Below are 16,440 nucleotides of genomic sequence, written 5' to 3'. Positions count from 1 at the left end.
ACAATGAGAAGTGACACTACTTATTACCCCCAGAGAAAGCAGTAGGACAGATTTACCTTGTATCGTTTAATAATATCAATCTCTTTCTGGGCTGTGCAAAACTGCACCACAAGTCCCAGCATTGCAGCGTAACTCTGGTTTGGTTCAAGACCAAGAATGACGGATAGGTACTGATCCACCAGATCTTGGTTCTGAAGGGAAAAAAAAGCAAGGCACGTTAACACAACAGAACCTGGAACAGCTACTGAGTGTGGTCACGTAAGGCATACATCACCTCCTTCCACAGCCTGTTCAACTTCTTCACAGCCCCATCCACCGCCTGCCTGTGAGAACCTCCCAGGACTTCCAAAAGGAGCAAACACTGAACCTCCACCTGCCAAGGGAAACAGCCAACAAAACCTTCATGCATCTACTTCTCAAGAGAGCTCATATCAAACAAGACATGTCAGATGCCACTGATTAGCTGAATCTGCTTAGGAAAATGACCTTAGGTTGTGTAAGATCTTCCAACAAGCTGCCATTCCTTCCACCTCACACACACCACTTTGAAGAACCATGCATAACAGTTTTGGAAACTCTGACTTTGAAAACAGCAATTCATAGCAGATTACATCTCTTCTTAAAATGTGTTCCAACTATATTCCAAGGTGCTAAGAGCATGGTCACAGGTTCAGGTTGTTAAAGTAGGTGAAAAGAAAGCAAAAAGCTTCTTGACACTGTATGACAGAATATCACATGCAAATACTTCAAGGGAGGCACAAGGAATTCATGCCACGCTGCAGACTGCACCTTGGAGGCACCACTAGCACACCTAGTCTAGAAACACTGGTACACACCACAGTATGCACAGCAACTCTGCACAGCTGCAAGACTGCCCCACTGCCATCCTTTATACACCTCCTGCTTTCTCCAGTGAAATAGGAGAGATCAAAATACACCAGAAAGCAAAAAAGATTGTCATGTAAACCTGGATTTTAACACAACATGATCAGTTACGTTCAGAATTATCTGCAATGTTTCAGAAACTTAAAAGACATTAGAAATATTTAAGTCCTTATTTCCAAAGGGGTATTTCTGCAAACCAAAAAGAACCTACCAGTTTTTTCCATGTTTCTCCCTGTCTCTTGTCAGGTGTTGGAAAGACTGTGCGTACAAGCAGGCATGTCCAGGAGAGTGCCAGCAGAGCTGCAGATCCACTGCTCTTACTGTTGTACAAACGGGAGAAGGAGGTAAATCTACAGCTCCCAGTATGTAACTTACACCTATTAGTCCATAACAGACTCATCTTTGCCCAAGTCAGAACACCACCTTATAAACAAGGCAATTTTATCACAGAAAAATACAGCTGAAGTCTTAGCATTTAAAGGAAATAATTACTCCTCATAAGCTATGTGTTCCAACTCCTGTTTAACACTTAGAACTTCTGAATGGCACAAAAGAGGCTGAATCTTGGGAATTAAAAACCCTGCTGGGAATGAAAAACCCTAGCAGAAGACAGACCATTTTTGGATCTTCCCAGTGGCATTACAGAAATGAGAGTTAAATACTTTGCCAACTGAGAGTGTCCAAAAAGTGACTCAAGATGTCTCATCTGCTGTTCATCTTTACTGTCAGAGCTTCCCAGCCTTAGACTGCCAAATCATTTCTCAGCTTACATTCCGTCCTGGCACACTACTCAGCTCTGGTTTCTGCTAACTCTCACCTCCTCCCTCCAATTCAGGTAACAGATCCCACCTCGCAGCTCCCTGAGGATCATCACCCCATTTTGATCTCTACCTCAAAGTGAAAAAAAGTAGAAAGTGTCCTTGCACACAAGGCCAGCCACTGCGACTGAAGGGTAAATACTGTATCACTGCAAGCCTTTAAACCAACATCAGATATTTTTCGAAAAGCTACACTTCTACTCAGCCGTGGAGGCACTGCAGGACACTACTCTGTGCCCTGCATCAGCTTCAACTTCCATTATCTCCCTGTCGATAATAAGGTCTTAAGTTCCACCAGCTGAACACCAGATGGGCAAGGAAATCCCCTTTCCTAATCATTTTAGAGACTGTTTCTTGATAAGAGTTTGTTTCTCATGTCTTCAGACCTCACGGTTAACAAAGGCAAAAGCCTAACTCAGACCCAATCCACCACCACAATCGTCCTTCTGCTTTCCCAGAAGACATGAAAGAGGTAAGAGGAACAACTGAATGGCCATTAACAGCTTTGTCTCTAAATGTTTTTAACACCTCTGGCAAGCAGCAACAGAATCATTCCAGACACAAGAGCAACCACCAGCAACTCAGAACTGCTTCCACACAAAGCAACTCATCCAGCACCTGGGAACTCCAGCCTTGCCGCCGATCCCTGAAGACTGAAGTGACTGCAGAAGATTTTTTGCTGTTGCATCTGGCTGGGATTCTGCGAGCTGCTGAAGCGCCAGCTGCAGGGCTCTGCGGGATGCTGCATCGCTAGAATGAAAAATGTATCTCCGTGAACTTTATAAATCCTGCCAACATTACACATATTACTACACTTGCATCACACAAAGGGCTCTGCTTTCTCATTTCGGCAGTCAAGCTAAGTTATTTTATTTCTGCTGTTCCAAGAAGTAGAGGAGTTTCTGGCAGAAAGCTCCATTCCCTTCCTCAGCTGACAGAAGTTATGTCGAGGCTCTCCAGCAGGTTGCAGAAGAAAACATCGGTTCTGAACAGCTTCTCTACAACAGGCCACGATTTAATTCAATCTAAAAGCATCTAAAAGACACCTGATTCTCGCTTCACAAGCAAAGGACATTTATTCTTACAAACTGAACCACAGGATAAAAGTTTTAATTTCAAAATTCAAGGTGAAATGCAAGATATGTGTGGTAAAACTTTTTAATGACAAACCTGAGAGCCTAATTACTAGACAGCATCTTTCAGTGTCAGGCGCATCTATGTGACACTGCGTGCTATCATCTCCAGATGCCCCATACCAGTTTAACTATTAAATATGTAAATACTGATAGATTAAATAGTACAGCCTTTCCACATCAATTTACTCACCGGTATCGATGCAGAGTAAGGCAGAAGAGTTTGCAAAGGCCTTTCACTGCACCCTCTGGAAGATCTGTAACAAAATGTATTTCAAAATATTTCTTCACAAATCAATGAGCTCTTAATCTTTAACACAAACATGATTCACTTCACAACTGAAATCGGTGAACTGCTCACATCTATGATATTGCCTGCAAGAAGCATAGTAAAAGTTCTTTTTATACATTTTGTCCATATTTTTTAAAATAGTGGCAAAATTGGAACACATGCTATTCCACAGTCATCTTCAGAAAATGAGACAAATAAAAAAGATCTTTTAAAATTTGCTTCATTTTATTAAGACTATCTGAAATCTTCCATACTCTCCCTCTCTCTACACACATATATGTGTGTATACAAATATTCCATGAATCATTAAAAAAACAGGCTAAGAGTCAGGAGAGAAACAAGCAACTGATACACTCATGAAAAACTTATATGTATGATGCTACAAGTACAAACTGGAAAAAGCACACATGCTAGTAACCAGAGTTCTGTGTTACCTACAAAACCCATGCTTAGAATTAACACTGTGAGAAAGCAGGACTCCAAACGCTGCCAGCCCCCTCCCTCAAAAACCCACCCCTCAAGTTTCATGCAGCCTTTGAAACAAAACATTTTAACATTCTTCTCCACCCTGCTAACCAGAACAGTGTCCCAAAGCTTTTACCTTTCCCAGAAATGCATTTTCCCAGCTCACTGAGGATCTCTCTCCGTTCCTTCACGCTGGCTGTAGTTACTTTTACTGCAAACCGCTTCAGTGTATCAGAAATCTAAAACCACACACAGAGGAAAAAACATCAGACTGCCTTTGATATCAACACACAGAACACAAAACCACGGCAAGCAAAACACGTCACCTGCTGCCACACAACCTCTTAGTGACCAAATGTGAGCACCCGCGGATTTACCGGCTGGGGAAAGGGTCACTGTACGTGATACACGATGAAACTCAGAAACCTTCCCCTTCAGCTGAAGGATGACTGCTTTGTTCGTTAACCTGGTAACTAGCACTTATGCTCTGTAAGATACCCCCTAAAAGTAAGACAGAGTGAGAGGTAAGATCATTAGCCTAGAGTAAAGGATCTTTAAAAGCAAAAAATAAAAGCACTTCAAGAATGCAAAGGTGCTTTTCAGCGTATGTTATATCCTAAAGCCCACACCCCCCCAAAGGGGACTTCTAACTGCAGAGGACCCAGGGCTGGCTGTAACTGCCCGGCCTGAAAAACTGATCTGTGGTTTCAGGCTGTCAGTAGTTGAGAAAATTCTCTACTCAGGCCCAGCAAAAGAACAAACCACTTGCATTTATTCTTTTTCCAGAATTAACACCCATGTCATAGGGATTTTGGAAATTGGACTCACCAGATTACAAAAGCTTGTGCCTCGCTATCAAACTCCTTCCATGCACTATCAGTAGCAACCAAGGTTACACAAGTAAAACAAAAAAAAAATCACATCATACACTCATCTTTTTCATGCCTGCGTTACTGTGTGCCTGGATCTGCCAGTGGGAAGGGACTAAGACCCCTCACTGAGCTTAACTCCTATAAATAGTCTGTTTCAGTTTTCAAGTGGCATCGAGACAGTGAGATATGCTGGAAAGACGAGAAAGAAGTTGAAGTTCTCAGCAACCAGCTCCTCGAACTACTGAAACCACTTCCATGAACTTCCAAGTTTTTCAAGATATGCAAGATAAAAGACCGGGTGTGGGCTGAACAGGGCTCAGCCAGGTCTATGCTTGCAGGTTTTCTGCATTTACATAAACCAAAAGCCAACTCTCCAGGAAAGGCTTTTAAAACTCAGTCTTAAACTGTGCAACTTTATATCTTAATAATAATAACCATTATCTTTAGGAAGGGCAGCAAACAAGCATGCCTTTAGAAACTCGTCAAAACTGTTCCTTCCCTCCTCAGGCAAAATTCTATCAGTTTTGCCACAGGAAACCTGGCAATGGAGAAATGGCAGCTGCCTCCATCCTTCTCAAGAGCTGCTTTCAGTGAAGCTTTTTTGCTGACAGGCAGGAAGGGTAATCCTGAGCCGCGGCTACCTGGGATTCAGAGAGGCTGTCCACACCCCCCCCACCCTGTGAGCACCCACACCCGGAGCTCTCCCTAAAAACCGGCTGAAAGTGGTGCTGCTCCTCTGAACGCGCAGGCACAGGTCGACCTGCGGAGGACAATCGATGTTCTACCCCTCAGAACTGACAGAACAAGCCGCCATTAAAGAGCTCATCTTCTTTCAGACTCTTCAATTACACGTGAGTTCATCATATGCAAACTGAAACCAGGCTGCACCTACTCATGCTGCTTAATCACAAGCAGGGAGACGTACGGACATGAAAAACACGTTTAAATTATCCCAACAGTCTAGAAATTAAAAATATAAATGATGTATAACAAACACTACAGGACTTCCCCAGCAGCTTAGCAACTTACACAAACGGCACAAACTACGACTCCCCAGTCTCCACAGAAGAGCTGCTGGGGCAGATTTCACCCATTTGATTTTTCTTTTTATTAGGATGTACACGCACACGCGTTACACGCGTTACCGCCTCGGCAAACAGATACAGAGAACAAACACAACGTTTGTACTAGTTAGGACTTGATCCTAGGAAGGCTGGGATTTGTCTTGGGAACATCCCAACCTAACGCACCAAGCTGGAGAAAAAAGCCATCAGGGTGTAACAGGCGGCCCCAGGCAGCCCGGAACCGGGACAGCGCCCGGGCTCTCCCTCTCTGAACGGGGCTCCCGGCAGCCGCGGGGGCGGCCGCAGCCCCCCGCGGGGAGCGCCGCGGGCCCGCCGAGCCCGGCGCAGGGCCGGCAGCCGGGACGGACGCAGCTTGTGCCGGTCGTTTATCGGGAACTCACGTCGGGAGCGGGCGGCACCCTCTGGAGCGCGGCAGCCGCCGTCCCTCGCTCCCCTCCGGGCCGCAGCCGCCCCCGGCAGCCGCTCGGGGAGCGGCGGCTCAGCCCCGGCTCTCCGGCCGCCTCCACGCTGCCCAAAGGCCGGCAGCGGGGCGCCCTTTTCACCGTCCCGCGGGCCGGCGCACGGCGCCGCTGCGGCCTCCCTGCGGACGGCTCCAGCGGGCAGCGCCGGCGCGGCCTTCCCGCCCCGGGACGCGCCCGGGCCGGCTGCCACGTCCCCGGCCGGCCGCGGGCGCCGGGCCGGGCCGGGCCGGGCCGCGCAGATGGGCGGAGGGAGCGCAGCGGAGCGGGAGCGGGCGCGGACGCGGCCTCGGGCGACTCCCCCCGTCCCGCCGCCGCCACCCGGCCGCCGCGCCGCGGGCCCGTCCCGCACTCACCTGCGTGTCGGCCGCCATGGCGCCGCCTGCGCCCCCGGAAGCGGTAGCGGCTTCCGGTGCGGGCCGCGCGCGGGGCCGGCCGGGGCGGGCCCGTCTCTATGGCGACGGCGCTGCGGCCTGGCCCGGCCCGGAGCCTCCCCCAGGCGGCCCCGGCGCCTCCGCACGGCGGAACCGAGCGCTGGGGAACGGGGAGGGGCGGGCGGTGGCTCCACCGCTCAGACGAGCTGCCGGGCGAGGCCCCGGCTCAGCCCGGGCTGCAGCAGCCCCCGAGGAACCCGCGTTCCTCCGCAGCACCGGGAGCCCCTCGGGTTACACTTTTCCCAAGCCCCCGGGTGATCCGGAGAGTACAGCATCGATGCGGGCACACGTGAAGGTGTAAAACAGCTTTTTATTTCTCCAACTGGAGCAACTCTGACACAAATAGACAGACAGTGGCTGCTGTTAGTCGAAGAGACCGAAGCCCATGTCCTCATCAGACTCCTCCGATTCCTCCTTCGCCGCCTCTTTGGCCGGAGCAGCGGCGGCGGCGGCGGCTGGTGCAGCCGCTTCAGTTACCACAGGCAGGGCGGCCACGAAAGCAGAGGGGTCTGCCAGGAAGGCCTTCACCTGCAAGGGGGGGAAAAAAAAGGTAAACTCATAGGAAACAAACATTCTGAAGGATTGAACTTTTGCAATCAAAGTCAACGCTTGCAGCTCGCCAGAAGCCGAACCAGACGCAATCGAAGACATTCCAGCTACACTCAAGTGTAACAGCCCCAGCGAGGATGCAATGCCAGGTTAGTTCAGCTTTCTCCTGCCATCTGTACACAACGCAGGGAAGCAAATGCCCCTTTCCAGGACAGGTCCCTCGCACGCAGGCGGGTCCAAGTCCTTTCAAACTAGGTGTTGTGCCAGGCGTTCCTGTGAACAGTCCTGGCTGCGTTTGTAACAGCCCCCTTGGCAGCAGCCGGGACTCAGCCGTTACCTTTTCAGCCAGCGGGAAGGTGTAGTCGGTCTCCACCGCCACGGCCAGGACCCGCTTGTACCCGTTGATGATGGAGTGGGGCACAGAAGCGATGGTCGGGTACCCAATCTGCAGACAGACGCTGGCAACGTTACGAACACCCTGTGAGGAGAGAGGCTCATGTTTCTGTGCTCTGGGAAATAACCTGGACTAGACACCACAGCAAATGATGGCACATTTCTACACCACCCCTGTACTGAGGGGCAGCGTGCAATGCACACGAGTAACGCAGCTCCAGTGAAATCAGATGAGGATTTAAAAAACCTCAAACGCTTTCTGAAGTAACTTTAGATGAAAAAGCCTGCAGAAGGTACTTCCTGACAGACTGTTTCTGCAGGGCACTGGGGAGAGCTCCTGGCTCTGCAGGACCTTGCGGAATATACCAGAGCCGATGATTCGTTCTGGGGCAGTGCTGGCTGCCCCACAGCGGGGCAGTGGGACAACCTAACAGATACGTAGCACTCACCTCCAGGAAGCGCTTGTGCAAGGTCTCCTCGGTGATGTCCAGCACTTCAGGATTGTAAATGCTGCCATTGTCAAAGACCTGCTGGATCACCAACCCGAAAGAGAAGGGGGAGATGTTCAGCATGTTCAGCAGTGTGGCTTCGCTGGCACCCACTTTGTCTCCAGTCTTGATGAGCTGCACATCGCTCTGAGGAAGTAAGGGGGAAAAGGAGTGAATACATGCAAGAAATTCAGGTACGTCAGTGAGACAGGACACAAACACATTTCCAATGGCAACAGACGGAACTGAAGGAACAAATGAGCACAACAAAACCAGGCTTCAAGTTCAGCTTCACAAGTTGAGAAGCCCTAGACCACGCAAGCAGGCACATCTCAGCTAGGAGAAAGGCAGCGCCCTTCCTGCATTACCTGCAGGTACCTCACGAAGCTGAGATCTGATGGAGAACTTCAATCCCCCCGCACTGCATACCGCAGCCAAGCCAGACATCCTCCTTCAGGCTCCAAAAGTGCAGCCCTCAGGCTGCTGATACAGTATTGCAGTGCTAATGGGGAGCTTTGACCTTTACAGCTCCATCAACCGCCAGTCAGGGCCCTTCAGTTCAGGAAGAGCTTCAACAACAGCAGCACGCTGCTCACTAACCAGAATTTCAATGGTCCCTCTGGAAATCTTTGTGGTGATGCCCAAGGCCTGGAAAAAGGAAGTCTTCTCAGGTCCAAGACCAGTGTTCTGGGCTGGCACAGTCACATCACAAGGAGCAATAGCGCCGGCACGGGCAGCTGCTGGCACCTGGAGAAAGGAAGAACAAGAAGCTAAGCGAATGCCCACCTCTCAGATCTCGTGGGATGCCATCAACTCCCTCCTGAAGTGTTCCTCCAGGATGGACAGCACCCAGGGACACACTCGTGAGACAGAAGCTGAACTTGAGCAGTCTGGCTAAGGCTGCAGGGAACTAGTTCCCAACCCTTAAAGCCTCCTAATAATCAGGTATCACCCATGCAGTTTCAGTTCTGTTTTTAATTCCCTATCTGCCAGCCCAGAGACACGGTGAGGGCTGATCTCCCCTACCTTGTTAGCCAGCAGCATGTCCCGGATCTCAGTCAGATCCTCCTTGGTGAAGACAAAGCCCACGTTCCCACGGATGTGAGGCAGCAGCCTGAAGGAAAGATGACAGCCTTCAGTTCTGCTTCTCAGACTCTGGTGTCTCCTCCTGGACAGAGGATCCAAGAGTACATTCAGACAGCGTTACCCACTTTTCTAAGGCTGGGTTATTCTCCAGATGACCACGAATAGCTTTGCGCATCATCGTATTCTTCCCCATCAGCACAACAGCCTTCCCACGCAGGGACATACGGATTTGCTGCATCTGCTTGGATCCCACGTTGTCTGCTCCCACAATGAAACATTTTGGGTAATCATCCAGGAGTTGCTATAGCAAGAAGAGCACTGTAACTATACAAAGAAATCTCGACCAGTGCACAGAGCAGCATTAAAACCTCAACATGTTAAAATGTAAAAAAAACCCACTGTCATAAATTTTAAAGGGCTCAGCTCAAACTGTCGGTGGGTGCACCACAAGGCTGCACCTTTCACTCAGCTATCTAGTTAGATCCCTAAACAAGTTACCTCTGAAACTGCCACAGCAAATTCTCACAGAAGCCTTAAAAACGGCCAAATCTGGACTACCTTAATCCCTTTGTATTGCCGCTGTTCCTTAAACAGACAACCTATGGCACGCCATCTCCTCTTTCAGAAGACCCCCCGCAAACATGCCAGCCCGATTCCCGCCGCCCCGAGCAGCGCCAGGACCGCTCCCGGAACCGAAACGGCGGCAGCGCCCCACGAGGGCCGGGCCTCCGGGCCAGGCCTCAGCGCTCCGGGGCCGCACCGACACTCACGATGATTTTCATGAAGTAGTTGGACTTCCACGTAGCCCTGTCTTCCCTGGGCATCGCGGCGGTGCTCCAAGGATCGCCCGGTGGGTTTAAAGACGAGCTGGGTCCTGTCAGGGAGAAGCGCGGCTCAGGCGGGCCCTCACCCTTCCCTTCCTTCCCCTTCCCTTCCTTTCCCCCCGCCTCCTCCCCGCGGCTCCGCGCCCCCCGCCCGACAGTCCGGCCGCGGCTGTACACCCCGGGTACAGCCCAGGTACGCTCCGGGAGCGGCCCCACAGGAGCGGGCGCGCCGCGCACCCACCTCCACGAGGGCTCCGGGAAAGAAAGGCCGGAGGGCGGGCCCGACTCCTTTTATACCGCGGCTCACGCCCAATTGCAGCGAGCCGCGCACGTACCCCTGCTCATCCCATTGGCCACTCACCGCCTATCAATCAAGGCGGGCCGCCGTTCTGATTGGGCAGCGCGCCGGTGGCCGGCGGAAGGCGCGGGCGGCACAGGAACGCGCGGCTCGGCGCAGGGCGCCCCCTGGCGGCCGGAGGAGCCCCGGCGGGGGTCGGGGCGCTGCCCCCCCCGCCCCGCTCCCCGCAGCCCCGGAGGGGGCACCCGCTTTGCTTCTCACAAGCTTAAGGGCCAGAAACAAGGGCAACGCAGACGTGAGAATAATGGTAAAAATTTTATTAGCGTAACTGCAAGAATTTTAAATGGAAATAAAGAAAGCGGAGTTAAGAGGTTTACAAGGGAGAAAAGATATCAAATAACTGTCGACCCAGCAGAGCAGCCCCCAGCCCAGCCTGAACGCGGGGTGAAAGACCTTCCCCAGGGGTAGCACTTGGTCGGGGGAGGGCTGCACACAGGCCTGAGGCCTTGAAAGCCATCCACAGCCATTCCCCCTCTCCTCTCCATGCCTGGGGACACAGGTCCCCCCCTCCGGCACCACCCCCAGCCCTCGAACACCATCTCTCCCCCCCCCCACACCCCCCTGTGGCTGTGCTACCCTAAAACTGCATCTGAAATCAAAGAACAGGCATTTTAGACATCCACAGTGGCAGCAGTCACCAAAGTCATTATTTGGCAGAGTAGCATCCGTGTAGCATCCCAGCGTATCAGAAACCAGACAAATCCAGGACACGCTCAACATCCTGCTCGGGAGGTAAGTGTTTAACGATCTCCGTTAAGCACTAAGGCCAGCCGAGCCTCCCCTTGGGTGCCACGCACCACCAGCACCCCGCACTCAGGGTTTTCCATGCGTGCCAGAAGCGTCACGCCAGCCTCAACTAGCAGTGAGGTAGGTTAAAGACTCCCCGGACAGGGAAACTGAGGCACATGATTACACAGTTTGCAGGTGTCACACAATGAGCAGTAGTGCCAGAAGCATCTTTTCACCCCCCTCTAGCACTCCCAACACTACAGCTTTTCATCCTCTTAGTGGGGCTGAAAGAAGTTGACCTTTTTAGCAAGATTTAAACACACACAACTTGGAAATATCCATTTTAAGTCAAATCGATTTCAAAGGTAAAAAGACAAATGCGTAAGGTTTCTTGCCTCACAAACTCTCCAAGAGCTGCGCTCAGCCCAGCTGATGCAGCTTTAGCTCTAGTGCTTTCACAGCTCCCTTCGGTCTCACAACCACAAATTTAGGTTCATTTCTACAGGAAAACTGGTGAAAAACAGTTTCAGTGACCCAAGCAGGGCAGCAAAGCACTGTGGCGAGGTTACACGGGACAGTAACCCATAGATTCCAGCCCAAGGTCGGGCTGGTTTCCGACAGAGTTGCTCCCAGACCCCTAATGCACCTGTCAAGCTGAAAAGCACAACCAGATATTGATGGTGACATTGCTGTAGCACTCTGGAGAAGTAATTCCAACCACCGCTCCCTGGGCTGCTTCGGCTGTTACCACAGAACACCATCGGGTATTCCAATGTAGTATTTCACCTTCCATAGCACCCTCCAGCCAGAGACCTAAAAGTGCTTTAGCAAACATGAACTAAGCCTCACAATAACCTCACAAATCCAGACTAAATTGCCCCCATTTTACAGATGGGGAAACTGAGGCACGGTCAGGTTTAGTGACTGACCCAAAGTTGCACAGCTAGGCAGGAACAGAGTCTGTCTCTCCCAATTTCTTCTCCTTAGTCACAAGACCTTTCTTCCACAGGAGGAAGGGAACCCCTTCCCCAATTGGCCCTGCTCTGTTTTCAGGTGGCAGAAGAGGAGAAACCCAGGGCAAAGGTCTGAGCTCTTCCCCCCTGCAGCATCATATTAAGACTCACTGTAATATCCTGGAAGCTGGGCTTTGGGAGAACGGCAGGTGATTCAAATACAGCAGTTTACAGGTTACAATAAAAACCAAAAAACACACTTTTAGGTGACCCAGAGGAGGGAAAAAAAGAAGCTAAAAAAAAGCTATTCACAGTTCACCTGCCTGTGCTAGGAAAAAAAAAAAAATACAGGTCACATTCCCTTCCCCATAGATTCCAGCCCCTCCCAACCCGCAATAAAAAGAAAATATTGAATGTTAGTTAGGCTTAACAAAGCGTTGAGGTTACAGATGCAGTAAACCAGCACAACTGGCATACTGCCTAGAACAGCACAGCTTGATATAAAAGTTGCTTTCTTAAAATCACTTCAAAACCAATTTCTGTATAAGAGGATTAAAAGTAAATTAGATATGAATTCAAAATCAGTGTAGAAATCTACAGTTCTTATCAAAGACAGGATACAGTATTCACTTTGATAGTAAAACTCCAAGTGTGTCACACACACCTGACCCAAGGGACTTGTTATACCAGTAACAGTCAATATAAAAGGTTATTGCTCTAGCATCTCTCAGTAGAACATGTTTAACAAGAGCACAGAAAAGGGAAATACCAAGGGGCTGACAGGTCTCATTAGCAAAGAGAGGAAGAAGAAAGGATATAAAGTTTGGATCTTTTTTTTCCTGGCTTCTTAAACCCCTCCACTTCTCCCCGCTCTTGTGACAGTTTCAGGCCCCGATAGATGAGAGAGTTTCAGGCCAGATAAACACACACACGTCACAGTCGCTCATGACAGGGCTGGATGAAAAAGGCTGTGCTCTAATCTCTCTGCACCTGCTTTTAAAGAAGGGACGATGCCTCTTCCTCTCTCCCTGGAGCAGCAGGCCAGGGGAGCAGATGCACTGAGCAGGCCTGGGTGCTGACAAAGGTGCCCGCCATGGGATGTCACCCACAGGAGCGGACATCAGTGCTGAGGGATGGTCAGGGCTTACTGCACCTCCTGCTCCAGTGTGTTGAAAAAAGGCAGGGAATAACAAACTAGGGAAAAAAAAACAAAACAAAACACCCCACACAGTAACATCTTGATTCCTCTTAGCAAAAACAAAACAAAAAAGTAAGTGGTATCATCTCCTTACAGTGTAATGGAACTGGAGAGACCCTTGCAGGGTCTTGGCTGCCTGTGCTGATGCTCTTGATCTCAGTAAGTCACATGCGCCACGTGGCTCCAGAGAGCCAGGGTGGCACTGAGATCACAGGGCACCCTCGCCGCGCTATCGCTCAGACTGCAGGCCTGCAGACAAAAGCCTGAGAAAGAGGTGTCAAAGCAGAGGGCTGTGTCGTCTGCAAGTGTCACGATTTGCTCAGGGAGCTGCCACAGGCTGAAACTTACTGGCAAAGAGTGCCAGGAGGGGGCTGGGTAAAACCTCCCTGTTGGAGCCCTCGGGCTAAGCTCAGCTGTCAGTCACACACACAGACACGCACACCGCAATGAGGGAACTCGGCCTCTCTCTACTGAGACACAGCAAGGGCATTTCCAGTTTAATGGTCCGTCTCATCTCTGGATCTACTGCCTCTCCATAGCAGCAGAAAGCGCTCCCACCCCACCCCGCCCCACCCTCCTCCCCTGCCTGGTAAGATTTCTAAATCACAGTAATGTTCAGAGAGACAGAACTGCCAAGGGGGTGGCAGAAAGATGCTTAGCGCCCATCTAGGATGCCTTTAACAGAAGAGCTTGAGAAAGCAGTTCTGGCAGTAGGGCTTGTCGTTCTGTTCTTTGAAGGTTCCTTTGTTGAGCTGCTTGAGGCAGAAGGCACAGACAAAGTGTTCGGGGTGAAATTTCTTGCCCATAGCAGTGATGCAGCGTCCTGTGATGGGCTTCTGGCAACCGGAGCAGAGCGAGCCGCGGCGCTCGTGGTAATGCACCTCGCAGTAGGGCTGCCCGTCGTGCTCAAAGAAGCTGCCATTGATGAACGGGATGAAACATTCCTGCAGGAGGATAAAGCAGAAGGGGACAGATTGTGTAACAAGCTGGGGATGCAGGCAGCTCCACGAGCCGCCTCTGCTCTGTGGCACAGCCTAGCTGCACTGTGAGCAGCATAAACTGCTGCCTTTCAGCATCATCCTGTTGTTCAAAGAGCCAAACTCTGAAGAGTGTCCAAGGAAAGGCTGATAGACAGATACAGCCACAAGCAAGGGAATTAACCATGCTTCTCCCCACAGCTGGTTTCACTTCTCCAAAAAAAATACTACAGACGAGCAACCAGATGCGTCCAGCCAGGAGAAAGGAGAACACTCCTTCCCCTGAAATGGGAAACACTGCAGCACCTTTCCCTTTTTTTTTTTTTTTTTGTTTAAAATCTTACTTCAGCTTCCCCACAATGGCATGCTGAAGCAGGGACCAACAGACTTTCATGCAGCAGAATTTTGATGAAGATTGGACTGGTTCCAGCTGAGAAAATGAGGCACAATTAATCTTTACAAGTGACCTCTTCAGAATGGCTGGCATTACACAGGTACACTTTGCGCAGGATCATCCATCCTGAAACATCTCCACCAGATACACACACTGGGAGAAACTGTTTGTTCTACAGTGCTAATGATTTTGAACAGATGAGAAGAGGATACACCAGCTATGTGCTTATTAGCATCCAGAGCTCCTCACCCCCCTCAGTGTCAGGCAGCTGAGGATGCTACTCTTCAGAACCTGCCACAGAAGCACCCACCATCCCCACAAGACTGGGGAGACTCCCCTCCTTGTACAAGTGGGCAACTGAGGCAGCAGGGTGTGAGGGAGAGCCGAGGATACTGCCAAGTTTCCTGAGCAGATCAGCAGCAAGGCCCAGACATGACAGATTTCCAGAATCCTGGTTTTGCTCAGCCCCAACACCATCCTCTTCCCCAGGGAGGACACACAGTATCACACACAGCTGGACCCCAACATGTACACAGAAGTCCAGCAAAGAGCACACAGAGCCATGGATAGCTAAACACTCTCAATACCAGGACGAATGCAGTTTGCCTGCAGCGAGTCCAAGACTTTTCTAATGCTGACAATTAGTTCAATAAAGGGTCTCCTTCCTCAGTCAGCAGGACAGCTGGAAAGTCTGCTCTGCTTTAGCAAAACCAGGACGAGAATCCTGTCTCGTGCCCTGGAAGGCATCAGTGTTGGCCCCACGGATACAGGCAGTGTGGCAGCTGGGGGAAGGAAAGCAGAAGTGCTTGATAGAAGCCTCAATCTCTGCACAACAAGGCACAGCCCTCCCCAGCCCCACACAGTCAGGACTGCTATCTTCTGCCTCCGCTGTCTGCACGCCATTCTGGGAGCCACAGACAGTTCTGGGCAGGCAGTCCCAACAGCATGGTGACAGTCTGCTCTGAGCATCATACCAGCAATAGGCAGCTTGTGGTTCTACTGTTTGTTCTGGTCTCTGCCTTTCTTTCCCACTCTAGGAAACACTGGCTGATTTTGCTCATCTCTTGGGGCCTGTAAGAGTTAATATTTGCAAGGCTCTCTGAAAGAGTGCCAAGCATTTAATCTGCAGTATTCCTGTTTATTATGTCTGTTGTATGGAGCCTGCCACCATTTCACTGACTTACATGTTTGTCTGAACAAGGTCAGTCTTATTAGTTTACATTGTCAGATGGAGCATGGAAGATCCTCAAAATCTGATTGCTGAAGCAAGTGCTTAGAGAGAAGCTTAGCTTATAATTATTTAAAGGTCACAGAAAATGTCTGTTTATCTGTGAGCTGCTGCAGAAGCCCATAATTGCAGCTGGGAACAGAAAGAGCAAAGCAGCTAGAAAGTTTAATGTAAATAGGCAGAGGAACAAGAAGGTGTTTGGTTGCTGACATGTTTTTATCTTGTGGGGCTGGCTGCCCTTCACTACCCCACAGGCGCCTTTTCCTGATAAGGGAGCAGATGCCTGCAGGGTGGAAATGAGAGGGGTCGTACAGCAGCAGCAAAGGATCTTGGGTTTCTTACCCGACAGACAAAGCATTCAGGGTGCCACAGGGTGTTCAAGGCAGAGATGTAGTTTTCCAGGATAGCCCGGGCACAGCCGCCACACTTGGGAGCAAACATGTCAAAGTAGTCCTTGCGGCAGTAGGCTTTGCCATCCTTCTCATGAAATCCTGCCAAAGGAGAAGAGAGGCGAAGAGCATCAGCTCCTGATCTTTACCTATGGGCAGCCAAGCTCTGCAGGGTAACCAGTGTGGGTAGGATCATCCTTCCCCCTGCTAACACACGCAGCAGGTGGCTGTTCCTTGTTCTGCTGCCCTCCCTGTCCCACGCGCACACACATACCCTTCCTCTCCAGGGGGGAATGCAGATTACTGCTAGCATCCTTCCCCCATAAACAGCTACATCCCTTGGAGTTCCATCTTCAGTAGTTCCCCAGCCACCTCTCAGGCTGTCCCCTAACAGCAGCCCTGCCTTACACACTTGTCTACAGTTCAGGGAGG

At 50.6% G+C, this 16,440-nt stretch overlaps 3 protein-coding genes across 7 annotated transcripts in view; all 3 read right to left on the bottom strand.

Moving 5' to 3' along the window:
• GCN1 (GCN1 activator of EIF2AK4) overlaps positions 1-6,447 on the bottom strand; it is a 43,470-nt gene extending 37,023 nt beyond the window's left edge. For all 3 annotated transcript variants that reach the window (XM_074844664.1, XM_074844665.1, XM_074844666.1), the window contains exons 1-7: positions 6,365-6,447; positions 3,730-3,832; positions 3,030-3,093; positions 2,322-2,453; positions 1,097-1,205; positions 275-373; positions 57-191 (exon numbers count right to left, since the gene is read on the bottom strand). In XM_074844664.1, the coding sequence (XP_074700765.1) occupies positions 57-191; positions 275-373; positions 1,097-1,205; positions 2,322-2,453; positions 3,030-3,093; positions 3,730-3,832; positions 6,365-6,382 (660 nt within the window). In that variant the 5' untranslated portion in view covers positions 6,383-6,447. The remainder of the gene's footprint in view (positions 1-56; positions 192-274; positions 374-1,096; positions 1,206-2,321; positions 2,454-3,029; positions 3,094-3,729; positions 3,833-6,364) is intronic.
• Positions 6,448-6,732: 285 nt separating this feature from the next.
• RPLP0 (ribosomal protein lateral stalk subunit P0) lies at positions 6,733-10,068 on the bottom strand. Its single transcript, XM_074844289.1, has 8 exons — positions 10,024-10,068; positions 9,729-9,832; positions 9,084-9,259; positions 8,899-8,986; positions 8,473-8,619; positions 7,834-8,019; positions 7,329-7,469; positions 6,733-6,970 (listed from the first exon to the last, which is right to left on the bottom strand). The coding sequence occupies exons 2-8, from the start codon at positions 9,780-9,782 to the stop codon at positions 6,806-6,808; spliced, it is 957 nt and encodes a 318-aa protein (XP_074700390.1). The 5' UTR covers positions 9,783-9,832; positions 10,024-10,068; the 3' UTR covers positions 6,733-6,805.
• Positions 10,069-12,403: 2,335 nt separating this feature from the next.
• PXN (paxillin) overlaps positions 12,404-16,440 on the bottom strand; it is a 45,386-nt gene continuing 41,349 nt past the window's right edge. For all 3 annotated transcript variants that reach the window (XM_074844141.1, XM_074844142.1, XM_074844143.1), the window contains 2 exons: positions 15,962-16,110; positions 12,404-13,964 (listed from right to left, as the gene is read on the bottom strand). In XM_074844141.1, coding sequence (XP_074700242.1) covers positions 13,698-13,964; positions 15,962-16,110 — 416 coding nt within the window. In that variant the 3' untranslated portion in view covers positions 12,404-13,697. The remainder of the gene's footprint in view (positions 13,965-15,961; positions 16,111-16,440) is intronic.

This window comes from Strix aluco, chromosome 18 (assembly GCF_031877795.1).
Source record: "Strix aluco isolate bStrAlu1 chromosome 18, bStrAlu1.hap1, whole genome shotgun sequence".
In the NCBI taxonomy this organism is placed as follows: domain Eukaryota; kingdom Metazoa; phylum Chordata; class Aves; order Strigiformes; family Strigidae; genus Strix; species Strix aluco.
Note: the sequence above shows the minus strand (reverse complement) of the source record. Positions and strands in the feature narration are given on the sequence as shown.